This window comes from Camelus ferus, chromosome 6 (assembly GCF_009834535.1).
Source record: "Camelus ferus isolate YT-003-E chromosome 6, BCGSAC_Cfer_1.0, whole genome shotgun sequence".
NCBI classification, from domain to species: Eukaryota; Metazoa; Chordata; class Mammalia; order Artiodactyla; family Camelidae; genus Camelus; species Camelus ferus.
Window position 1 is genome coordinate 82,975,205 of NC_045701.1, and position 26,437 is coordinate 83,001,641.

At 46.1% G+C, this 26,437-nt stretch overlaps 2 protein-coding genes across 5 annotated transcripts in view; both read right to left on the reverse strand.

Moving 5' to 3' along the window:
• The window catches only part of TC2N (tandem C2 domains, nuclear), a 61,453-nt gene extending 48,263 nt beyond the window's left edge, over positions 1-13,190 (reverse strand). For both annotated transcript variants that reach the window (XM_032482531.1, XM_032482530.1), the window contains exon 1: positions 12,085-13,190. The gene's annotated coding sequence lies outside the window, so the exon portion shown is untranslated. The remainder of the gene's footprint in view (positions 1-12,084) is intronic.
• Positions 13,191-13,361: 171 nt separating this feature from the next.
• Positions 13,362-26,437, reverse strand: part of FBLN5 (fibulin 5) — a 70,325-nt gene continuing 57,249 nt past the window's right edge. For all 3 annotated transcript variants that reach the window (XM_006184194.3, XM_032482536.1, XM_014558801.2), the window contains 3 exons: positions 25,407-25,533; positions 22,323-22,518; positions 13,362-14,324 (listed from right to left, as the gene is read on the reverse strand). In XM_006184194.3, coding sequence (XP_006184256.1) covers positions 14,163-14,324; positions 22,323-22,518; positions 25,407-25,533 — 485 coding nt within the window. In that variant the 3' untranslated portion in view covers positions 13,362-14,162. The remainder of the gene's footprint in view (positions 14,325-22,322; positions 22,519-25,406; positions 25,534-26,437) is intronic.

Genomic DNA, 26,437 nt, shown 5'->3' on the forward strand with positions numbered 1-26,437 from the left:
GAAATGAAAGCATTTTAAACACTTAAAAGCACTATTTAAACGTGAATTAATATGACTAAGACCACTTCACAACACCAGAGTGTATATATAAATATTTTTGTTGGCAAACTGAGTTGATCTTGGGCTGAATGACAATTTCAGTGTAATGAACAAAGCTTCCTATAAACAAGATGTGAAGTGAATGGAACTTTTGTCCACCACCCCTCCATTCTCTCTTTGATTATGCTCCTTCTGTTTGGTCCAGACAATGTGTCAGAGTGTCTCTAGTCCCAGATTCTAAAAGTAGCCAATGCTCTGCAGCTGCCGGCTGCTGTTGCAGAAGCATCAAGATGAGGTGAAAAGAGGTTATTAACATGATCTAAGGCCCTTTCACTTACAATTAGCATATAAACTTTCTTCTCCCTCTAAAAGCATCAATACAGCTAAGGCTCCCACAAAACTCTCAGGATGCAACTGCCCACTTGTGATCCTTTTTTCCCTTCCCAAGTGCCAATGTTAAAACTGTACAAAGACACAGGACTCAAGAAGCACTGTTGCCCAGGGCCATTCAGTGTAGGGACAAACAGATCTGCACATCGTATTGTGATACAGCAAAGTACAGCCACCAAAGTTTATAACAGTAATTCTGAATCATTATCAAGTAAAACTTTACACGTGGCACAGGCAGGCTACTGAGACAAGAAACTGGTCAATACTTCACTTTTAAAATCCACCAAAATGACTAAAATTATTCTAAAGGTTTAATGCTTCAAAAAGTATGTTCTGAACGATCTGAAACACATTTTCCAAAATGAGTCATTTTCCAACTATTTGAAAGAGTCTTAATTTTCAGGTATCATTGCTCCTTCGAAGGTATTGTAAGTTAACTGTAGGTAGTAGGTGCCCATAACGTAAAGATCTCAACCCTTAACAATGTGCAGTAGGTGAAAATGGACAATCTTCCAATAGTAAGAAGTATCTTCATTTGGGATAAAAATGCTTTGCCTCACTAACCTTGACTTTTTTAATTTGTAAGGGCAATTGTCTTTGACAAAATTTTCTACAGCAAAGGTGGTTGAAAAAAAGAATTATCATGGGCTTTGGGCTTTTTTTTAATCCCCACCAATAGATCACTAACTTGTTAATTGTTTCAAACAAATTGTCTCCCACTTTCTTACCTTAATAGATATAATATGTAAACCATACAGAAGAAACACACATTTGCAGAAGTGAGAGGGCCAGAAGGACTGGGCGAAAGAAGGGAGGAAGAAGGGTAGAAATTGAGGACAGAGGAGTATAGGGTGGGGCTATGGGGTAAAGGAGATAGTGTGGGCCATTGTAAAGACATTCCCTTTTACTCTGAATAGACTGAGAAGCCATTGGAGAATTTGGAGTAGAGGAATGATATGAACTGACTTAATGTTTATATACATCACTCCAGTTGTTGGGTTGAGGACAGACTGTAGGGGGCAGGAGGAAAGCTGGAAACTGAGAAACTGCTAGTTGATGGACAAGATACAGATGAGGAGGAGGGTAGCTGGGACAGGGTGGTCATATGGTAGTGGTGAAGGTGTGAGAACTCAATGATGTAACACATGCACAGAAAACAACGTAATGCTGGGCACAGTCGGTCCCCAGTAAATGCTGGCTGGTATTAAGCAAGAATTAGTATTACAACATTCTGAACCCGAAAACTCATCCATAAATGGTTGGTTGATTGACTGACAGAGCCAGGTGAGTGATTACAAATCAAAGAGTCAATATCAGGCTTAGAAAAGGAACCTTTTAAAACATTTCTGCATAGATCAACCAAAATGAACTGGAATTGAATCAAACCTAAAGAGTTCATGCTCCCCCTGATTAAACTGTCTACTTGGATTGTTTTTTTAAAATTACACAAAATCTGTGGTCAAAAGGGTTGTTGAATTGTTGCAATTGCCCAGAATCCAGCCTGACCTTGCAGCACTCCTAGATATTAAAAATCCTTTCCATGGTCTTATATTTTTTGGTTTAACAAGCACAGGAGGCCATGAACTCCAATATCTGAAGCAAACGTGTTAAACATCTGGGATCTGGCACAAGTTTTTCCTGTGGGATGCATTGTTTGTGCAAACTTTTATTGAATTAAGAAAAAAAAAGTAAGGACTGAGTTTCAAAATATTCGTGTAACCTAGTAAGACTATTTCTCTGAAGCCCGAGTCAAAATACAGCGTTCTTCAAACGCTGTAATAAACTTAATTTAAAATCAGACTAGAAATCAGTTCTTGAAACACAGAGCAGTGACTGTAGGGAATCTAGCTGACGTAGCCAGAGCTCTCGCTCCAGCAAGAAGATGGCTAGTCTAAATTAAGTGGATTTTTCCAGGCTAAAGGCTGCAGTTCACAACCACTCAAAGAAAGGCTGTGGCATTTGCAGGAAGGGCACTGGTCTGTGGTTTTGGGCAAGCTCTGTCACTTAAACACAGATGATCTTAGGCAATTTACTTTACCTCTAGGTTTGATTTTCCTTATTTCCTATAAAAAGTAGAAAGAACAGCTGCCCCACGGGTATTGGAAATTTACAAGTGGAAAAAAGTAGAATAATAAGGGTGACAGAATGTTTAAAAGCACTATCCATATAGACACATGGGAGAAGAAGGAATACAAAGAGGGAGGAGGAGGAAATAGGATGTAAGAGATGATTATTAAATTATGGGAGAAATCAAACAAGCTGCACAAAGCTTTTCAAGAAGGAAAGCCAAGGCTGGTCTTCTGGAGTGTTCTTTAGGACTGACTTGTATTCTTTTAGTAACTCCCCAAAGTGCCCAGGGCAGCATCCACTGACTGAGAGGGACACACCCCTCTCAAATTTCACAATCCATTCCCTGAGCGTTCAAAGGAGTCAGGTGAGGGGAAAGGCCAACAGTCTAGCGGTTGTAAGGAAGCAGAGAAGTTTGTCTTCTCAAAAGGGGACAGGAAGAGTTTTTAAAATTCACATCTCCTTCCTAAGAGGGGCTGCTAGTCCCTGCAAAGTGTTTTTGTGCAGCTGAGCATCTGGCGGGGGCTTGGCCTGAATGGTGGACCAGGAGCTGAGTGTGAGAGTAGGAGCCCTACATCAGAGAGCGAGCTGAATTCAGAGTTTGTGGACTTCATAGGAAGGAGGGGTGGGGAGGCCAGTTGAGCACAAAAGAGGAAGGATGGGGAGTGGCGGAAGGAGCCAGTGAAACAGCAGGAATGGAGAGCCGAAATGTAAATTCCTCTCTGCCCCACCCTCCACTCTCAAAGCCTCAGTGAAGTTGACTATATACTGAAATGAAGATGGTGTTTATGTTAGTTTCCTAGGACCTCTGTAACAAAGTACCACAAACTGGGTGGCTTAGAACAGCAGAAATGTATTCTCTCCCAATTCTGGAGGCTAGAATTCCAAAATCAAGGTGTCTGCAGGAGCATGCCCTCTCGGGAGGCTCTAGGGAAGAATCCTTCCTTGCCCCCTTCCGAGCTTCTAGTGACTCCTGGAAATCCTTGGCATTTCTTGGCTTCTAGTTGCATCACTCCAACTCTGCTTCCATCTTCACATGGCCTTTTTCTCTCTGTATATATTTGATATGCCCTCTCCTCTTTCTGTAAGCACATCAGTCATTGGATTCGGGGCTCACCCTATTGCAGTATGACCTCATCTTAATTTGACTGAGCGCATATGCAAAGACCCTATTTCCAAGTAAGTTCAACTCTGATATTCTGGGAAGACATGAATATGAGGGGTGGAGGGCACTATTTAATCTACTACAGTGTCATTTCATCTTGTTTCTGTGGAAATCAAGAGAAAGGCAGAGTTTCATGTTAGAATCAACTGACAAAGGACTGAAGGTGGCAGCGGCCATGTTGGTGGTGAAGTGGCCTATGAGCCAAACGAACTCAAGAGAAGTTCAGAGTTTGGGGTCAGAAGTGACCACCTCCCATGGGAATATTCAGAAATCTGGAAAGGTTTTGGAATTCCACAGGGCACGGAATGAGGCGTTCAAGGCAATATTATCTGGATCTCATGGGCCAAGAGACCACAGCTGATTTCTGGGTTATCAATAAAAGAAAGACACCTGGGAGAGGGGAAAACAGAGAGGTGGAAGAGAAGGAAGAATAAATGGAGAAAAGGTAAGGAGATGAATAGGAAACACAGATGGGATTTTCAAAGGACACCAAGGAAAAAGAAAGCAGGGCTAAGAATCTAATGGCATACCTGGTATATTCAAAGTGCCCAAGATGAGTTTGGGGAAGAAAGAGAAGAAGAAAAGGAGGGAGGGAGGGAGACATGTATGTGGTAGGCCTCACGCAGTGTCACTGAAAATTGCCTCCAGTGTCACCCAGAGCTGTCCATACTGTAGCTGCTTGCTCGTGACCCTGATCAACTTCAAAGTCTACATGGGAACAGTTACTGCCTCTCTCTCTGTATCACAGTTCTGTAGACTAAAGAGACTGCAGTCCATTTTCCACCCAAGGCCTCTGAAGTCTTTTCTTTTCCAATGATGCATATTCTATCTCAACCCTAATTTGAATTACCACATACTTGTGGCCTCTTTGTGGTTTTTGCTGTCCCTCATTGTGCCGGAGTTTACCTTACTGGATTTCCACGAAAGGACACAAAAGAGGTCTAAATTAGTGAGTGTCCTTCAACACAGAAGAGCAAAGAGAATCCTTGTGGATTGAGCAAATAGCTTTCAGATCACTTGAGATACAAGCAGTTAAAATAGCCTAAGATTGGAAAGATTCTGTGGTTTAGGAGAAGGAGAATTAGATCAGGAATCAGGAGACCTGTGTGTCAATCTACCACCAGATTACCTGGAGCAAGTCAATCCCCTATTCTCAGCCCCAGATTCCTGATTGTAAACAAGGCAACTGGACTTCATGACACGATTTCTAGATCCTTTCAACTGTCAGGGTCTCTATGGAGGCGTTATCAATAAAATGCAATTAAAATGACCTACCTGGGATATTAATAGCATCATGGAAGAGTGAAAATGTTGCTAGAAAACACATTCCTAATTTGTAAAAAGTGGAGGTGAAATGGATCTGATTTCAAGTCATGAAATGAAATGAGAAGGAAGCTGCTGAGAATATACCAAGGAAAGAGGGGCCAGTTTGGTTCTCCAAGTTCCAGGAACTGTTTATAAACTGAGTTGTTGCTCCGGTGAATGGCTTGGATATTTGGAATATTTGAGGTGAAGAAAGACCTGGGGCAATTGCTGCTTGCTGGGATAATAAGAAAGAAAATCACCAAGCATTTCCACACACGTCATCTTATTTCTCAAAACAGCAGGAGGTATCATTATCCCCACTTCACAGATGAGGAAACTAAGGCTCAGAGAACCCAGGTCACAAACAAGTAAGTGGCAGACCTGGGACCCAAATCCAGGTCTATCCTACCCCAATCTCGGTGTTCCCCTTGCCTCCCCAGACTGGTGCTATTACACCCAGTTGTCTGAGCCAGAACATAATTCCTGTAAAGAGCCTGAGTGGCACACACCTCACTTTTTTGGCCGCTAGTGTAAAGAACACAGGTATGCTTTCAAATTAAGAGTGATGGCTACCTGGCCAGGGGCCAGAGCACAGACCTGTCAGAGCAGGGATTCTGAAGCAGGTCAGAGCCAAGAACAGCGCAGAAACTTGAAAAAATATTTATTGAGGAGTTAAGTAAATACAGGATTCAGGGTTAAATTTTTCTGCCGTTTTTGAAAGAAAAATCTGAGGCTCAGAGAGGCCAGGGGACTTGCCCTAGGTCAAGAGAGGCCTAGGAAAGTTCTCTCTTTTTTCAGAGAGAGCTGGAAAAAGAACCAAAGATGTTTAGACTTCCAGACTAGAGGTTTCCCCACCACATCACCATCACTCCTAAGGCCGATGGAATTGTTCCGATACATTTGATTAAATGCAGTATACTTTAGGAGGAAATGGATGCTAACCTCCAACCTAGAACACTTATTTGCCTAGCAGGTTGATTTGAAAAAAAAAAAAAAAAAAAAGACTCTGCTATTTCAGGAAGCTAATAGATGGCGTGGTTAATGTAATTTTCAGTTTTGATATCAGATGATGAATCACTTTTGTTTATCTTAGCATTCTTTCCTCATGTGTGGTATGTGTCAATCATAATTACTGGGCTGGGGATAGGAGCACTGTCACTCACTCAAGAAAGTAATTGCCTCGCAGTGAATGGACGAGTGCTTCCATGAGTGTATTTGGTCATTTAGATTTTTAAAAACGGGTCTACAGTTTTCTTATCCCCAAGGAGCCACCTCATCTGCATCCCCAGGACCACTTTTTAAGGGACCCCCAGGGCTCAATATCTAGCACCAAGCTCTATCCTCCAACACATACTTCTGACCATCTTCAGAATACCTCCACCTGGATGTGTTGCAGTCATCTCAAATCCAGCAGATTCTATCCATCCAAGGGTATCTAGCTGTGGAATTAAGATCTATGCACTTCGCTGTATGTAAATTATACCTCCACAAAAATAAAAATAAAGAAGCAAATTTAAAATGGAATTCATCTTCCTCCACTTCCAAAACTCCTCCTCCCGAGGAGTTCTTTAGATCAGTTCTGGGTGTGCCTTAGCTCCCAAGCCTCCACACCCAATAAATCACCAAGAACTACTGATTCCACCTACTATAGTTCTCTCAAATCTTTCCCCTTCTCTCCATTTTCTCTTGTCAATTGCTGTGATAATATTCACTTGAATGACACTGACCCCTGCTTTGCTCCAGGCACTGTGCCGGCCCTTCTGTCTATATGCATGAGCAACACATAAATGGAGTCTTGAAAGCATTTGCACTGTCAATCCATGTGTTCATCACAGCTAACAAAACACAGGTAATATGGAAGGAGCGGTTCACTCTACATGGGAATCAAAGGCAGGGTGGGCAGTGCAGCTGCAGGGTTTCAGGGGTGGGTCTGGAAAGCTCAGAGAGGAGCTGACCTCTAAGGGGAATAGTCAGAGATGAGCAGGCATCTGGCAAGTGGATAGAGAGACGCACTGCCGATGAGAAGAGCTCTAGCAAGAGCAGCTGGAGGGAACATAGAAGCCCTTCTGTCTTGGCGGGGAGGGGCCTAGTTTGTTTGTTTGAGAACTTGTTATAAAGGAGGGGAAAGTGGTAGGAGCTGGAGCTGGAGAAGGAGGCAGGAGCCACATCACAGAAGGCTGTGTTAGTCTTGTTCAGGGGTTTGAATTTTATCCCATGGGTGGGTGGGGGGGGGGTCAGTAAAGACCTTTAGGCAAGGAACTAGTCAGCCTTCTCTTTAAGATCAGTTTATAGATAATGATCTCCTGTGTGAACAACCACAATACTCTTCTTGACTCCCATTTCTCCCATCTCCGTACACCACTTCCAAAGTGCTCTTCCTAAAAATATGACCTTGTCCCTTTCCTAATTAAAAAGCAAGAAAAAATAAAATAAAGACCCTACCATAGCTCCTCAGAGCAGACAGCAGCAATTCCCAAACTCCATGGAGAATTATTCCTGGAGATGTTGATAGTTGTTCTCGGGAAAAAAAATTCCCTTGCAAATTAGTTTGATTAACCTTTACACAAAATTAAACAGGTTTCCTTTTCATTGCAGGACTTCTCAGAGGCTTTAATTTTCTAGTGTCAATTATGACTCTTTCAAAAAGGGGTTCAAAATTCAGATTCCCCAATCTAATAAACAAGTGAATTCTTCAGTCTTAGAGCACTGGTTAGCATCTCCACAGGCTAGTGATCTGGGAAATGCCGGCCTCTACAACAAAGTCTGAACTCAGTTAGATGAACAGGGCCATACATAATGGGAAAAATTCCATCGCTTCCTGCCGTATACACACTCCTGCACCCTCTGCTCCAACCACCTTGGTCTTCTCACTGTCCTTCCCTTCCTATGCTTGAGGGTTTCTTGGTCATCCTTTAAGTCATAGCCAAAACTCAACTCCACGGTGAAAAAGTTGTGTATGGCTGAAGATTACAAAGATATAAGTTGACCTGAGTAAAGGCTCCGGTCCATGATACCACAGTGTGTTCTATTTGGGAATAGTGTGGATAAATAATTCTATAATCTGTGAATCTATGAAAAGTGCTAGACTATATTTTACAAAGAAAATTAAGGGTTATTTATTACTGGTAAAGAGACCTTGGTCTTCAGAAACTGCACTGTCCTATGTTTAAAGGGTTAGGGTTATTATCTGCAGTCTCTCCATTCTAGAGTCAACTTTCTTCATTCCAACACCCCTTGTCCTGGAGAAAGGCTACCTCCACTCATTCCCAGAAAGTGCTGGATAATAAAGGACTCTCAGAGCGAATCCTCATCACAGGGAAGACCCAGGGTCAGATCAGTGGATAAAGATACTTTCTTTTTTGAGCAAGGATGACAGGAGAAAAATGAGAGCAGGGAAGCCGTGGCTTTGCTTAGGAAGGGATGTTTCAGAGACTGGGGGGGAGGTTCTGTGTGTTTGGGAGGGAAGAGGAGGTGGAAGGAGAAGAGGTCAAGATACATCAGTAGCTTTGGACTCTGCCCCTCAGATTCAGTGGTGCTTTCACTGTTCAAGACCTGACCACTGACTTCCAACTTTGGGATGGAGATCAGATGGTATGTGTGAGGGGACAGTGCAGAAAGGAAGAGAGAGAAGAGAAGACAGGGAAGAAACGAGAAGAGGAAAAGGAAGGGAAGGAAGGATTCTCCCAACCCCAAGCCCCTGACCTTACTCAGAAGTAAAGCAAGGAAATGGAGTTCAAATTTGGGAGGAGGAAAAAGAGAAGCTCCATCTCCACCCTTGTCCTTTTCTTTCCCACCTCAGCCTGCAGCAGGTTGTTGAAGAATAAGCAAAGGAGTGGAGTGGGGCTGAGGGAAATCCGGTGAAAATTAAGCATAAGAGCAGCTTGAGGCAGTCTCCCAAGATGGAAGCTTGCAGCTGGAGGGAATAATTGTGAAGGGCAAAATATTTATTAGCTGAGTATTAGCGGAGGATTGGCTCAGTCTGAGCTGGAAGAAGCAACTTCCTTTCTTTCCAGAGCCTGACCCCTTCTCTGCAGTTGCTCCAAAGGAGGTTTGCTCCTTTTCCATCTGCCTTATTATCACAAAATTCTTGCAGTACACCTGGGAGCTCTTTACCACCTGCTTGTGAAAAGTCCTGGCTTTTATGATGAAAAGTGATGCCATGAGTTTTTTTAAAAGTGGTACTGAGGGCCCTAAAAGATAATATATTCCAAGATTCCAACTGGAAAAAAAAAAGCAAGAAGCAAGAAGCTAGCTCTACCTCCTGTGCTGAGCCCCATAAATTCTGAGCTGAAAGGATCCTCTTGACTAACCATGGTTTTACTTTAAAAAGTAGATTATGATTTCAGTAGTGCCTCTGCACATGAAAATGCTGCCTTTGCAACAGTATTATTGGCTGTGGGCCAATAATAAGCACAGGTCTGCTTTTCAGAAAGACTGGGAAGATGCTGTGTGGCAATGCCAAGTTTGGGGTGGAAATCTCTGTGGGGTCTTTTTTGGTGTGGCACTAGAAGAAAACAAAACAAAATAAGGCAATGCAAAAATGCAAGACTACAGCATTACTGTAAAAGAGCTAAGTTATTTGCCAAAACCATGGCTTGGTTTCCATGATGACTTTTTTTAGTAAAATTTTTAAGGGCAGGTGATGGAGAGCATTCAAAAATATAACTGCAATCCATGCTCCTCTTTAAGGATAAATTACACGTGGTTTGCACATTAAAGCTCAGAAGAGCCCAAGGCACATGTTTGAAAGTAAAGCAGCTGTGTTGTGATGGAAGCCAGCTCTACAACATCAAATGTATTCTCGGTAGGAAGTTGGATAGCAAGAACTAGCAAAAAGGCTCGGATGAAACCAAAACAATCCTCCCCAAACAAAAACTACTTTTAAATGGCATCCAGCTATCCAGTGATCCTCTGGCCCTAACTCAGTATTAAGATATTAATAATTCATCAAATCTTGATTAATAGGTATCGTAAGGACTTTGGTGTTTGCATCTATGTACAATTTACTTCTATCTTCATCTTACATTATTGCTCAAGGATATTCCAAACTTCTGAAAAAATTGTTGTCAGTCCCCGCTTGTCAACATGTCATCCCTTCTGTGAGAGGACATCAACAGTGACAACTCAAAAGACCATTCCTGTGTTGACACCCATTTTTCACTCTAGTTGTCTCATTCACAGATGGATACTGGTGAAGATTCTGTAAGATCTGTTATGAGGAAGCAACAGAAAGTCAAAGATTCTAACTGGATGCTGTCACCACGCCTCTCCCCAACCTTCCACCAAAGAAAGATACCAAAATGATGAATCTTGCCTCAGTATACTCCCTTTTGTTCTGAAGATTCTTGGTTACTATTTTTTTAATCTTTCAGTCAACGATTCTAATGAAGCTATCAGCCATCTGTTAAATAAAGACACTAAGAAATTTGAGGACAAAAACATCAACCAGAAGGAACATTCTGTATTTGTGTGTAGTTGATGAGCACTGGCCAATTCCAGAATCATGAAGAACTTTACTAAAAGTTTTCTCTTCTTTCCCCTAGAAATGAAAACATTGCATTTCAAAGTACACACAAACAGTATCCAAAAGTAAGACAATTTTCAGCAAACGTCAATTTTGTGTTTCCTTTCAATGTATTTATTCATTATAAGCAGAGGCATCTTATTCTAAATTTCAAACATGTGTCTGTGGATGTTCATAAGAATTTTTGTTGTATAAAATAGATGTGTTTTAATAATTATGAAAATCTAACCAAAATCATTTCATTCACACTGCTAAAATGCACCCACTCTGTTATATTCCGAGTTTGTCTTGTAGGCTGCATAAACCCTGAGATAAACATCTTTATCAGGGGCCTCTGACTCCAGGAACAGGCTCAAGCAAAATGAGGTGGGTGGGTGGGGGCTCACCCAAAGGGTGCTCTCCTCTTACAATAAAAGCCTTTTACAAACAGGATTTCGTGTGTTGAGAGAGGAGAAAAGAATCATTGTTCCTTTGTCAAGTCATCTTTCTCTGGGCGACCCTTTTGTCACCTACATGAAGAGCTTGTGCACGTTACAGTAAACACTCAAGCCACAAAAATACACTGAAACCACCAGAAATGAAGTCATCTGATCTGCTGAAATGTTTTCACCATCTGGGAAAATAACACCCAAGGGCCAAGACAGTTACTGAAGAAAATTTCTAAGTACGTTACCCAGGCCTGAGAGGCAACAGGTAGGTGGATTCTGTGCCAGTGAGAAAGTGTTATGATTGGCAAACCACGATGAAACTCTAAAATTGCAGTTTAATGGAAATGCTGGCTGTCATCCCCAAAGTACATTTCAAGGAATCACAAAACTTGAGAATTAAAGGCAGCTGCGTGGAAGTTTTCATCCATATTGAACCCAGAAGATTAGGTGGTAACACAAGAACTTTTGCAGGTGTCCCAGATCTTAATCCGGCTCCCTGCCCCACAGAACCCTTCATTCTTCAGGTCCTGATGGAACAGGGGTCATGTGACCAGCTCTCGGCCCAGCTCGGAGATGGGGCAAAGCTGAAAAGGAACAGGCATAGAACGGCCAGAAACCTCAGGGTCCAAGGGAACAGTCAGCCCCAGCATACTCCAGCGCAGGCGGCACAAGGCTGAGATGCAAAAAGCAGGCTTATCCCCAGTCTCGTGAAAATGATAACACCCGGCCATTCCCAAGGAGAAGCCAAAGCCAACAGTTTTTCAGGTCCTGGGAGCCTCTGTAACTGTCTCCCGAATGTCTGGGGTTTGGCCTCACGGTACGAACACACTTTGCCTCAGGGCATTCTTCCCTTAATTTTTAGGCCCCAGTGTATTTTAAGGTAAATTGATCCCACATTGCTTCTGATTCATTTACACTGAACTCATCAGACTGTGTTTGGAAAGAGCAATCCGAGGTCCAAGAAGCCCTTTGAGGCTGCTTTTATGAGTCTCTCTGTGCCTTTTTTCTTAGAAGCAGGAAGCCACGTCTTGACATGGACCAATGAAACGTGAGCCCTAGAGACTCGGGTCTGCTTCCAAATGTGGCACCTCTGAAACCCACAGGCCCTCAGATCACCAAAACAAGGCTGTCCCTCCTCCTTTTTCAGAAGTCAAAGGAAACCTTACCCTTGTGCTGTGTGGAGCCCGAGTCAGTCCGTTGGAGCTGCTCGGCGCAGAGCTCCCATGAGCCTTCAGCGTTCCTAACTCCACACCCAGGTGTGACACTGGCCTCCCCACGCTGGGAAGCAGCCGGCTCAGGGCCAATTCTGCTCTTTGCTCTGCAGAGCTGGGCCTGCGCAATGCTGGCAAGTCTGGAGGAAATGTCCTTTCTCTTCTGAGCTCTGAAACTGGGGCGTTCTGTTGTTGATTTGTTGCCGACAATAGTTATTGTCAACATCCCTTGAACCTGACCGAAGGGGCACAATGGGAAGTGGTTTGGAAGTGCTTTGTTTCAGAGAGAAAAAGCACAGCCAACAGCAAAGTTAGGTGTGCAGCGTGGGTGTGAGAGATGCTTCCTGAGTGGTGGAGCTGAACACGCTGTTTCCTCCACTGGGGAACTTGCCATTAACCCTAAGAATCCAGGGCACAGCTCCAGGCACGGGCGGAGCAGGTCTAATAATTATGTGCCCCGTGGTTGAATGGGAGCATCTGCAGCTTGTCCCATGGACTCAGCCTCAGACAAGTGTACATTCTGAAGCCTCCGGTCAATTCCTGGGATGGGACCCAGAGGCAGCCACCCTGCCTGTTCTCTCACCTGTGACTTGCACTGTTGACTCTCTTTGTCACCGCCTGGGCTTCCAAGATTGAAGGGAAACCAGGCCCCTGATCAGGAAAAGGACAATGAACCTTGCAAGTAACTGAAGAGATTCTGAGGGTGTGGTGGCCAGGGCTTGGGCCACATTTGTCTCTTTCTCTTTATACAGTGTGACCTCACTCTGGCTATTCAGTACGGTTTTTCAAACCCCCCATGCCTGGGCCCTACCAAAGACCAGTCAGAATCTCTGGTGGGGAGGCCCAGAAAATCAAGTTCTTTTCCTTGAAAGCTCCACTAGTCATCCTACTATGCAGTCAGGGTTAAGGGCTATTGATTTAAAGTAACTTGAATACATTCCTATTCTGGAAAAGTATATGGAAATAATCCACATAACAGAGGGATAGCTCATTGTGTTCTGATGGATTAGGATTCAGGGGAGATGCTCCCCCTCCCTTCTCCCCTGCCATCTCTCTGTGTCCCCACCCACCCACACGCCCGCCGCCACCACTCCCTGTCCCGTGCCTGAGTTTTCAATGATGATCTCGCTCTCCAGAGAGCTTCTGAAGCCAGGATAGAACAAAGTAAAGAGAACTAGAACCAACCCCAAATGCTGAATCATCTACCATGTCAAAATGAACCAAACACAAGATCTCTTCAAATATTTAATCAGTTTGGAGACCTCTGCCTTCCAACCCAGTTGGGTGAAAATTCTAAAGAAAGCATGATTAAGGGGTCCTCAAAGAAAATGTTGGGCTAAAATGGACAGGAGACTGGGTTTGGGAAGACAGAACATAACATGTGCCTTTTGAAGGAATTATTCTACCACTGATTAAAAAAAATACTCAAAATGAACAAGAAAGGATTAAACAGTTATACAAATTTAAGGACAACTAAAACTTCTTTTATGGCTGAAAATACCAGACATGGCTTTGAAATAGACTTAGAAAACCCTTAGATCCTGCTGTGGTTTCATTCCTTAGCCTTCTCTGTACATGCAAGAAGCCAACTAGCTACACCCAGCATCCCCATGAGCTCTCTGGGCCTTGGCAAAGAAGCGATCAGCGAGAGATAGAAAGAAGGCATGGAGGAGGTGAGAGGAAGCTGTTCACAGTCTTTGGACGTGGACCCAGACCCCAGCAATCCTAATCTATTTTCTTTGAAAAATATGGAGATAAACCGAAGGCCTTGAAAAATCACCATCGATCTCAGGTCAGGGTGCCGATGATAATGCGTTGCGATAGCTGCGCCGTAGGAACCGGGAGAAGCATGTCCTTCAGGGTGACGGGTCTACAATGATACAGGCGTGCTCGGGACTCGGGGCTGACTCCTCAGGAGACGTTCAGCAGGAAAGGCGTAACGTCTGTCTCGCTCTCGTTCTCCCTCTGGTTTCTTCTCTTCCCCTGTCCCTTGGTGCTGTAGAGAGGCAGTGTCAGAGGCTCCAGCCCAGGGCTCAGAACGGGTACTGAGACACGTATATCCGCAGTCGGATCACAGAGCTGCCTCTGAAGTTGATGACCGTGTTGACAGTGATCATTTCCAAGTCCAGCTGTATTTCCCGGGGCCCTTTGATGGGGCGTGTCATCACCAGGGTGGCACTGATGGGGCCCGTTTGCTGTGGACGGAACCGGAGATACTAGTTAGAGAAGGTCTGCCCCACTTACGGAGCCAGGGTGAGTTTGACCTCAGAAGCTGTTGAATGATGGCAGGGAGGGTGGGGAAAGCTGTCCATCGGGAGACGGGGCCTCTCAGACAGTCACCAAAGCAGAAGGCCAGGTGGTCTGGCCACAGTCGGCCTCGGCAGCCCCAATTGGGGCGCTCCCCCTTGCCTGCTCAGCAAACTGGCATCCACCAGTGGGAAAGCCACACTCATGCTCCACCTGGCTTGTTCCTGCTGCCCCTTCAGGTCTCACCTGAAATATCCCCTCCTCAGAGGCGCTCCTCTGCTTTCCCCAATCTAACTCAGGTCCCTGTGACCCTCTGCCAGGCACGCTCTACCTTGCCTGGGAAGGAAAAAACTCATTACCACGTGTCACTGTCCACTCTGTTTACTCGGTCCACGTCTGATGTCTAGGTCCACACTAGACAATGAGCGTGTAACAGCGAGGACCGAGGCCACCCCTGGACCCCCCAGGACCCAGCATGGTGCCTGGCATGCAGTAAGTGTTTGGTGAATGTGCCCTGTATGAGAGGACGAATAACTGATGGAACTAACCACATGACTCAGGGCTGTCACTTCGCTTTCCTGGGCCTCCTCTCTAAAGTAAACGTTTGTACCAGATCAGTAGTTCCCAAGTGAACAACTCTAAAGCATCTAGGACACTTTTTTTAAACTAACAATTCCAGGGGCCCAGTGCAGGGTTTTCTGCTTCAGTGGACTTTTAGATGATGCCTGGGGAATGGGACTTTTTTACCAGCCTCCAGGTAGGTCCGAGTGCAGCCCCTGCTGGAACCCCAGGCTGGATGCTTGTCCTCACCTCCAGCTTCACTGCTCTGTGACCCTATCACTGTGGTCTTAATAACTTCATGTGAGCTTTTTTCTTCCACTGAATCTTTTTCTAAAACTTTCAAGGAGGTAAGGAGAGAGGACTGACTTCAGCTGAACTTCCACCATGTGGGAGGTGCTCTTCTGGCCACTTTTATATCTATGTGCTTTTTTAGTCCCTGTAAAAACTCCGAAAGGCCTGACTACTCAATATGTGGTCCCTGGACCAACAGCATCAGCCTCACCAGGGAGCTTGTGAGAAATGTAGGATCTCAGCCCCCCTCCCCCCCCACTAAGACCTACTGAGCCAGAATCTGTAGCTTAACACAATCCCCAGGTGATTTATGGGCACATTAACAATTGAGAAGCTCTCATCTAAAAGCACAGGACCCAGCCTGGGGACCCTAGTTGCCATTCTGGAGGTATGTCTCATTACATCCCCATTTTATAAACAAGTGAACTGAGGCTCAATGAAGTTAAGTCATTGCTTAGGGTCACTAGACCAGTCAGGGACAGAGACAAGATACTGCATTCCAGTGCTTCTGTCTGACTTCAAGCCCCAGGATTTTTTCACTGCACAGCAACTATCAGAAAAAACTGCTGTGAGTTTTACTTCTCCCTAGCACATCCCTAAAGAAGAGATGCTCAGTGCAATGGCCAGATAATGGGTCCCTGGAAAGGAAATAGCATAAGGGAACAGGACATGCTGGACGATTGCTTCCTACAAGCTGCTGAGGCCAACGTTGAAAGCAGAAACTGAAAGCAACAAGCTCTGCAAGACCAAGAGGCATGGCTCGTTTAAAGCTACACCAGCGTCTTATCTGTCTCCACGAAGGGAGGGCTCCCCCAAGAGCTGCCACAGGCATGACAAGGGTAGGGCAGGCAGATAGGTGCTGTCCAGGTACTGGGACCTCCCCTGTCCTCTGGGCTATCTGCAGCCCGACAGCCACGTAATTTCCTCCTGGCACCGGCTCCCTCCATTCCCATCAGCATCCACGCAATAGGTACCTTCTCACGCAGAGGCTCGCTCAGACTTCCTTGTCAACTCTTGGCAAAATCTCAGAGCCCTGGGCCAGGACTCCAGAGGGTATGGCCAAACAAGGAAATGCCCAGGGCATTTACACATACAAATATCTCACCAGCTTTTGCTGTTTGCATGAACAAAGGCCAAGGGTTGAGGACCCTGAGCTGTGGGTAGGCCTCTGGAGGGAGAGCTGCAGAGCCTGGGATGGGGACGGAACAGCTGGAAATGTCCCAGTTGTTCCTTTGGCCTGTCCCTATAAAAAGTCTCCAGAATGTGAGAGGACCGTTGCCTCTCCTGTTTGGAAGTAAGCTTAGAGGTTCAGCCAGTCTCATCTCCACGAGGGTCAGATCTGCAGCAGCCTGAGAAAGGCCTGCCCACGAGCACATGGAGGACTCAAGTGCCTGCCCAGAGAGCTGAGGACAGCCATCTCCAGTCCTCACTGGGCTGTTAGGGAAGAGCCAAGGTGTTAATGAAATAGCCAACCCCCCTGCCCCCAAGAGGCCCTGGCCATTGATGGGCTTGCTGGTCATTGGTACAAAATGATGTTGGTGGTGATGGTAGTAGTAGTGGTGGTAGATATTGGCATTTGGCTATGACCCTACATACATCTCCCATTTAATCCTCATAATCCTACAAGTTAAGGAGGTTGAGTACACTACAGAAGGTCATGAAACTGGCACATGGCACTGTGAATGAAAAATATTGCCAGCCGTGTCAGGAAACTCAGGATGCAGACAAGCAGGCAGCCCGGCCTCTGCTGTCACCTCCAATGGTGCCGCTTAAGGGAACTCAGGATGGGAGAGAGCAGGATTCTGGCCCTGAATAGCTAAGGTGCACATCAAAGGAATGGTTTTAATAAGCCCAGACCTTTGCACCTTCCCCTACATAGAAAAGTCCTCAATTTCCTAATTTGAGGTATTTGGTTTTCTTTAGTTAACTATAATCTGATGTTCCATCTACCTGGTCTTTGTGGCAAAACTCCTGTATATCCTGGCTCCTCCCCTGCCACTTTGGAACAGTTTCTTAGAGTGATCTGAGAGGCTGCCTCCTGGGTTCAGGTCCTCAAAAAGCCCATCAAATAAAATCATAACTCTCAGCATTCAGGTTGTGCATTTTTTAGTTGACAGTACTAGGAATGTCTGACTCCAAAAATCAAGCTTCTAGCCCCTAAGCTCAGTGATAAGGTCTCAGCACCTCCGTTGCCTGACACTTGGGCTACTTGAGAATCACTACTTTGCATTGTCAATGTTTGCCTGGTTGTTTGTCCCCACCCCACCGCCCCTCCGTAGTGGGGGATCCTCAGGGGCAGAGGCTACATCCTGTTTGTTCCTAAACTCTCAGGGCCTGGCTCAGAGCCGCACGTGTAGTGGTGCTGAATTAACGTCAGCAGAAGAGGGAACCAGTGACTGAAGGCCTGCAGACGTGCCCGCAGAGGAGTAGGCTGCACACAGCTCAGCTGATGTATGTCTTCTTGGCTCGGCTCCCACACATGCTTCAGTTTGTTTTGAGTCAGTCTGTGGGATGGTTTTGTCCGACACAGGGCAGGCAGGCAGGTCATAGCAAATCAGCTTCCCTTGGCCCCACCACCTGATCCCTGTGTGTCACGGGGTGAACGCACTTTGGCACAGTCTGAGCCCCGTGACAGTGCTCCTTCTTCCGGCCCTAATTGTGTCCCTAAGTCACCTGGCCAAAACCAGTCACCAGGCTTCCATCCAGGGCTCAGTGTGAGACAGATTATCAGTGGGGCTTGTCAAGGGGGTACATGCATACATATGTACCTGTGCGTTTGTGTGCACATGAGTGTGTGCCCACATGTCTGTGCCTGTGCCTGTGCATACGGGTGAGTGAATGTGCACTTGGTGGATGTGGATGTGCACCCGTGTATACGTACGCGGGTGTGTGTGTGTGGCTTGCCCACTATGTGGAATGAAGCTCTTCCCAAGTGCTTGTAATAAACAGTGAATTGCAGGGTGGGAGAGCCTGAGCGGCTATCAAGCCCCACCACCCACATGATGCTCCAGTTCCTTGGGCATCTCCAACTTCTCCAGCGCCCAGCAGTTTACAACCTCCTAACAGCAGTAGCAGCAGAAACGACACTATCCATACAATCATAACTAACGCTGATTAAACACGTTCTATTATGAGTAGATGTTCAGGTAGAATTTTCTTGCTATCTCAATTTCTGCTGAGACCCCAAAGCTAGAAGAGTAGGTGAAAATACCCTACATCCTAAAGAGAAATTCAAGAGTATACACAGATATCTGTGGCCGACTGCCTGGGTTCAAACCCTGCTCTGGTGCTTCCCAGCTGTGAGGAGTTGGGCAAGCTCCTCAGCCTCTCTGTGCCTCAGTGCTCTCGTCTACAAAATCGGAGCAGTCAAGCAGGCCCTAGAGCATAGGATTGTTGTGAAGATGAAAGGAGGGATATACGGAAAACACTCGGCACACGCCCAGCACTGTATGGGGTTTGCTGCCGGAGCTGTCTGTGTAGTTCCTCTTGCTGTGACACAGAACTTCCACAGCCATTGTCCAAAGCCAGGTCTATTTGTTCTCACTCTGTCACCATCTCCAGCCTATATAAATATATTAAACAAACTTACCAGCCCCCACATCAAGCAATGTGGTTCCCCTGACTTTAAGGATGCAGACAGCGGCACTGGACTCCCCCTGGAGAAGTCTAGAGGAGAGAGCCCCAGAGATGCCTGCACCAAGGTGAGTAGAGGGAGCTGCTGGGGAGCTGGCTGTCAGTGTGCTCAAGGCCCTGGGTAAGGTCTGCCTGCCAGGGTGAGGCAACACCCCACACACACAGACTTTCTGCGACAGAGTTTAGGGGTGGCAAGTAGCCAACTAGAGACCCTATCGCCCACTCCGGAATGGTCAGGGCAAAGTCCTCAGGGAAATCTCCAAAGAACCCACAAAGCATCCCATGAAAACGAGAGCACGTGGGTCTCTGCCCCAGAGAGAGCACTAAGGCCTGCTTACAATGGGGTGTGACCCCGGACCCCCTAACCAGTCCCCTTCCACCATCCGTACCCCCAAAACCCAGCAGGAGGAGCCAGGGCAGCACTGTCAGTGGTGGGGGGCAGTACCGAGGCCAAGCATTCTTCCACCCTCCGCCTCAGCTCCGAGCTGAGGCAGGGAGAAACTCTACACTGAGAGAGAAACAGAGAGGTTGAAGTTTCCATATAAACCAGCACGGACTTGTGACATGGGAGGAGACAATTCAATAATAACTGAAAGTACCTGTGAATCTGATGGGATGCACCTGAGATGTCACCCAGGTGTGTGCGGGTTCAAGACAGCAGGGTGAGAAAAAGAAAGTTATTGAATGTTTCATCCTGGCCAAATCCTGCCTGTTTGATCAAAACAGCCATTCTGTGCTCCAAGCACTGCACTAAGTAGATGATCTCATCCAATCTTAATTACTATCATTATCCCCTCTTTACAGATGAGGAAACTGAGGCTCAGGGAGGTTAGGTAATGTGCCCGAGGTCAAATGGTTGGTAAGTTGCAGAGCGCAATTGAGGTAGGTCAGCCTGGCTCCCGCGTACACGTCAGAATGACTGTGTATGGCCTCTTGGGGTGGGCGCTGCAGCTTCAGACAGCTCGGAGTAGGAGCGCTCTGCCTCCTCCAGCAGGTTTCTGTCTTCCTGGCCCCCCTGTCTGGTGGTTTCACAGGGCCCCTACACCCAGCCTGTGTTCTCTTCCCAGGGGCAGCCCTCGGGACCTATCAAGCCAGGAACCACCTCCCCATCTGTGGTTTCGTTCAGCCATTCCCAAGGCATCCCCTCATCCCCTCAGTGTCCTGACGTCATCTGAATAAATACTGAAGAATCACAGCCCTTCTCAGTGTTCTCAGACAGAGTGCAAAACACAAAAAGCTCGAAGTGTTGTGAGTTTCAGGGGTCCCCTAGTTGCAGTGACAATCCAGGCACTAGAGGAATCTCCCCGGAAGGGGCCCTCCCTCCTATCCACTCCACCTGTAGAAGACAATCACCCTCCCCCACCACCTTGGGGTAGCTCTTCCAAGTCAGCCGCTGGGGGGAACATTTGGGTCTAGGAGATTTTAGTAGGTGGTGACCTGGGGAGTGCAATCTTGCCGAAACAAGGCCACTTCCTGCAGATCTTCTGTTCTGCTGGGGAAAAAAACCTGAGGCAGGTGATATGTGTGATGGTATTTTAAAGCCCCAAGAGAGGCATCTTTGTGCTCTGTGACTGGAAGCAGCTGTGAGAGGCCAGATTAGAGACTGCTGATGGGTGAGGCTTCCGCTCACAGGGGCAGCCAGCCCACAGAGGCTCACAGAAGTGGGTTCTGCAGGACGGCCACGGCTTATGGGTTTGGAGGAAGGACTGACAGAGAGGCAGCTCCATCTTTTCAACTTGCAGAAGTTCCTCCACCCTCCACTCATTCCATCTCCTTCCAAAGCCCTTGACCCTGCTACACTGGTGTGCAGATGTTGGGTCCACAGCTGTGTTATCACATGTGATCCTGCCCTGTTAGGGTCTGGCTGAAAACATATTTATGAGGAAATAGGCATGATACCAGCCTAATCTTTTCTATTCCTGCTTCTGAGCCCTGTCTGTTTTCACAGTCCCAACCCCAGAGGCAAGGACTGGAAGATTCTGCCAGCGGCTGGGGAGAGGGCAGTCAGATACGTGGTTCTTTCACAGGCCTGAGGGCAGTCTCCCAGAAAAGTGGACAAACTTCTGAGTCTAGTGCCCCACAGTGACCCTGGAGGACCACAGGCTGTATTTGTGAGAAATGCAGGTTCATAGGCTGAACCTGTAAACACTATCTTATATGGAAAAGGATCTTGGCAGATGTGATTAAGTTAAGGATCATGACGTGGGGAGATTATCCTGGATTATCTGAGTGGGCCCTAAGTCCAATCACAAGTGTCGTTATAAGAGGCAGAGGGAGATTTGATACACACAGAAGAGGAAGAGGTAACATGGAGCAGCGATCGGAGCGATGTGGTCACAAGTCAAGAAACGCTCACAGCCACCAGAAGCTGGGAGAGACAAGGAATGGATTGTCCCCTAGAGCCTCCAGAGGGAGCACAGCCCTCTGACACCTTGGTTTCAGCTCAGTGAAAATCATTTCAGACTTCTGGCTTCCAGAATAAATTTCTGTTGTCTTAAGCCACTAGTTGATGGCAATTCGTTACAGTAGCCACAGGAAACTGATACACTACGCCTTAGCCACCATCTCCTGAAATAAATTCTCTAAAGAGGAAGCTCTGGGATTCCTTTTTTTGACTAGTGCCCAAATTCACACTGAAATGTAAAAAACATAGCTCTAAGTCAGTGGGCTCTAAAAACATGTGATCACTCCAAAGTTTGCAGGAAACGAAGTTCAGCGATAGAAATGGTCCAGAACTGCATGTATGTAATTTACAAATAAGCAGGTATATTTTTCCTATATTTCCTATATATTTTTTCCTAATATAGATAAGTCAGTGCTGTCTAATCAAACTTTCCACGATGATAGAAACACTCCATATCTAAGCTAACTCAACAGCCACATGTGGCTTCTGAGCACTTGAAATGTGGCTAGTGCAATGGAAGAACTTAAGTTTTTATTTTATTTTATTTTAATTAGTTTAGGTTTAAAGAGCCACATGACTCCTGTGTTGGCCAATGTAGGTGGAGCCCGTTTCTGGGAAGAATGCCTTTAGGTTCACTGCCATGTAAGTGTCATGAGGGCAGGGGTTCAGGACTGTTCTTCACTGCTGTATTCAGTTTCTAGAAGTCCATGGTAGGCACTTGTAAAATACTTGTCAAATGAGTGGACAGATCAATGGTTATGTGAATGCCTCTCCCACAGAACTGCAGAAAGAAAGAGATCAAAGACTGCATCTTGACCTAATTTCTCAGTGCACAGCTGAGGATCCAGGGGCTTACAGAGGAGCAGCAACTTTAGCAAGGACACACAGCAAGTGAGAGGAAACAGGACACTGGAGTCCTGCCTCCCATCCCTGCGCCTCTCCTCTTCACACCTGCCCCGCAGAGCTGCACTCTGGCCCATTTCTAGAAGCATGTGCCAGGCTAGACAACAGAATGCACTGTGAAAGACGGAGACCATCACGCCCCACCCCCTCTTACCCGCATATAGAACTCTCTGCCCTCATTCCCAGACTTGATCTGGAAAATGTAATAAGCCCCAGGGTAGCGGGTCGTTGCTTGCATTTGGAAGATGTCAGCAGGAACAGAGCGTCCCGACACCACGTCCATATCCCGGTACAGGATCGTGAAAGGCTGGTCTCGGCAGCCAGGGTTCTCAGCGGGACACATACAGCGGCTGCGGGGAAGGGAAACTGGGTGAGAACGCGGTACACCCCTTCCAGAGGCTGCTTGTACCTACTTCCTCACTTCAGACACTGGAAAGGAGGCCACCCCATTTTTATCATCCAAATGCTGTAACTGTAGAGTCTCTCCCCTCCTGGCCCTCATCTAAAAACTCTTCAGCTTGTGGGTGAGCTCTCTGTTTCCTACAGAGTGGCCTATTCTGGCCAATCAGATATTCTTGCTACTAAGCATAAACCTTAGATGTCTGGATTCCAGAACACTGGGACATTCTCTAATGCATTTTACATCTGTCACATGTGGACACGGCAAAATGTGCCCCATAGCCCCTCACTTCCCCAGCCATACGTACTCAGTAAGAAATTTAGAAAGTGAGAGATTACATTAGATTGACAGGTCTTGAGTGGTCCTTTTACCTTTTCTATTGTACCTACCCCAGTCTGAGTCGAATATAATTTCACATTTTCTTTCTCTAAACAAGTACTCAGAACTCACTATGAGTAAAATATGACTTTAGGACATGACATTAAGATGTTAAGACATTAATTGCAATGATAAGTAAGAATCTGATCTTAAATATTGCACCCTCTAATTGGAGAAATAAATCATCTATACAAATCTCTCTAATACAAAGCAGCTAATTTGAAATGCTAGTGTATATCATAATATAAAATTATTGACTCATTACTAAGGAGTGCCTGTTAGAGACACCCCTTGATTTATCCCTAACCTCCCTCCATCTCTCTAGGAGTCAGGGTGCACACTAGATGAAGATAGTTGATCTATGTTTTGGTGCCCAGGACTGGAGGTAAGCCTTGCTGTGTTTCTGTCAGTCTCCCCTAACTTCCAGTCTATCTTCAGACTCTATCATTCTACTTCTAAAATGTAGCCCAGTAGAAAACAAACTATGGTTACCAAAGGGGAAAGGGATGGAGGGGAGGGATACATCAGGAGTTTGAGGTTAACAGATACACACCACTTTATATGTAGCAGATAAACAGCAAGGACCTACTGTACAGCACAGGGAGCTATATTCAATATCTCATAATAACCTATAATGGAAAAGAGTCTGAAAAAGAATATCTGTATATATGTATACATATAATTGAATCACTTTGCTGCACACCTGAAACTAATACATTGTAAGTCAACTATACTTCAATTTAAAAAAAATTTTTAAGTGAATAAACCTGATTCACAGCTAAAACAAAAATTTTAATAAACTAAAATGTAGTCCAAATCCAACCACTCCTCACCATCTCCACTGTCACTACACTGTCTCCCGGTCTCACCTGGACCTCTGTGATGTCCTGCTGTGAAGGAGTGGAGGGTTCTTCCACTCTAATCTATTACATTGCAGGCACGGTGCCCTTTGTCAAACATAAATCAGATTATATCTCTATCCTGCTTCAAGTTTCTACAGTGGCACCCATTGCAACTTGAATAAAAACTAAACACCCACTTTATCCTCTAAAACCTCACAGTCTGGTCTCTGTCAATTTCTCTAACCTCGTCTCAGGTCACTGAAAATGTCATTCACTAGGCTGCAGCTTCTTCCAGTCCCTGAAGACATCAAGGTCACTCCTGTCTCATAGTCTTTGCACATGCTGTTCCCTCTGCTCTTCCACCCCCTGTTAACATTGACTCACCTTCGCATTCCAACCCAAATGTCATTTCCTCAGAGGGGCTTTTGGACTCCCCAGAGCAGACCAGGTCCAGCCTACTCTTTGATAAATTTCCATTCTTCCTCTTCCGAGCACCTATCACAATCTATGATTGTATATTCATTTGTGTGACAATTTGTTTAATGTATCTCTCTTTCATTAGCATAAGAACAAAAACCATAGCCCTTAGCACCGAGTCTGATACGTTAACAGGAGCTTGACTAACACTTAATAAATGAATTTATTAAAAAAATTTTTAAGTTTTGTTTTTTAAGACTACATCAAAATAGCCAAACCAAAATGTCCCTGGTGCCCAAATGTCCACATTAAAATGTCACATGTCATGCAAAAAATAAGTGTTTCCTAAAAGAAGTTTGGAGGCAGGAGAAATGGTTCCCAGTTGAAAAGGATGACAAACAGCTGGAGAGGTGACATCAGAGCTAAGGTCTGAAAGAGGGGGCAGATCTGTCTATGTGGCAATGGCAGGAATGCCTTCCATGTGGCCGAAAATGTGTGCACGGAAACCTGGAGGCTGGACATTTCAGGGCATCGGTGACAGTGAGAGCAGGCCCTGTTCAGGTTGGCAGGACTAAGGGGGAAGCTGGAGTAAGACTGGAATGGAGCCTGGAGGCAGGAGGTCTCCCAGGGTTTTCAGCCGCACAACAAGGACCTCACTGGTCACATCAGCTCAGTGCTGTGAGCTGAACCAGCTCAGGTGCCCGCCACAGCCAAGGGCAGCCTGGAGAAACCCAGAGAGAACCAGGAATGGGAGCCAGTGAGAACAGCCCGAAGCTCTGATTTGCCACAAAGGACCCTCGAATCAGAATTCAAAGAGCCCTGTTCTAAAGGATTCCTAAAGGACCCGCCTGCCCTGGCTTCATCCTCTTTTGCCAGTTTTTGATCAAAGCAGGAAGCACACTGGTAAGCCGTGAACTCTTGGACGCTGCATCCCTAGAGGACATGATGGATGTGCCCACTCATCCCTCTACCTCCAGCGAGAAGCTGGGTGCTGCTCAGGGCAGTAAACTGTGACTGGAAGAGGGCAGAAGACGTATGTGCATGTGCGCAAGTGAGTGTGTGTGTGTATGTGCGCACGTGTGTAGTAGGCAGTCCATCAGGTCTCTGATTACTGGCAGCAGGTTCTGTCCTCTTCACACCTCACTGGGGCAACCAGAGCCAGTTCCCTCACCCATGTTCCCAGGAAGACGCCATGACTTACTTATCGCTGATGCGCAGATAAGGCTCCTCGCAGCGGATGGGGTCAATGCATTTGAAGCCCCCTTGCAAGTTGTAGCAAGTCTGCTGCAGGATGCACGTGTGGTTTCTGTGCTCACACTCGTTAATGTCTGAAATGCATGGTAGACAAGAGGCTGAAGCCAGGCAGCACTTCCAAGGTAGATGGGACAGGGTGGGGGTGGGGGCTGCCCGGATCTGTCTAGAGAGCTACTCTATCCAACATAGCAGCCGCTAGCACACGTGGCCACTGAGCACTTGAAACGTGGCTAGTCTGAATTGAGATGTGCTGTCAGTGGAAAATACATACTAGATTTTAACAACTCAGTACCAGAGAATGTAAAATTATCTCATCAATAATTTTTATATTGAGTACATATTGGAATGGCAACATTTGGGATACATTGAATTAAATAAAACATAGTCTTAATTTTACCTGTTTCTTTTTACTATTTTAATGTGACCATTAGAAAATTTAAAATTATATATATGGCTCAAATTTTAGCTCACATTATATTTCGACTGCCCGGCACTGCTGGGGAGAATTCTTGCTTGGTGTTGGGGTGAGGCAGTTTCAAAGAACTGAAAATGGGTCTGTTACTCAGCTACCTGCCTCCTTCAGTTGCCCCAGTGGGTGCAGCATGGGCTGGAAATCATCTCCAGCAGCCAATCTGGAGAAGACCCACTCTTTCCAGCCAGGGGTCCCGACCCTCTGAGGCACACAGCAGTCAGAGGTATGTGGTGTCCCCAGCACTCACTCTCTGGGAAGTCACTAGAGAAAAGCATCCCAGGCTGCCCTCCAGGAGCCATGAGAAGATGCTCACGGACCAGGGTCAGGCCATAAGAAGTCCAGGTTGGTACTGGAGCAGTCCCCAGAGTGGCCGCAGAGATCTGCCTGGGGAGACAGGACCGGCCACCTCTATCTGCAGAGTTCATTCCAGAAGGAGAGTAGCCTTGTCCTTTCTGAGGCCAGAGGATGGATTGCAGGGCAGAAAGGCACCAGCCCAGGCATGGGAG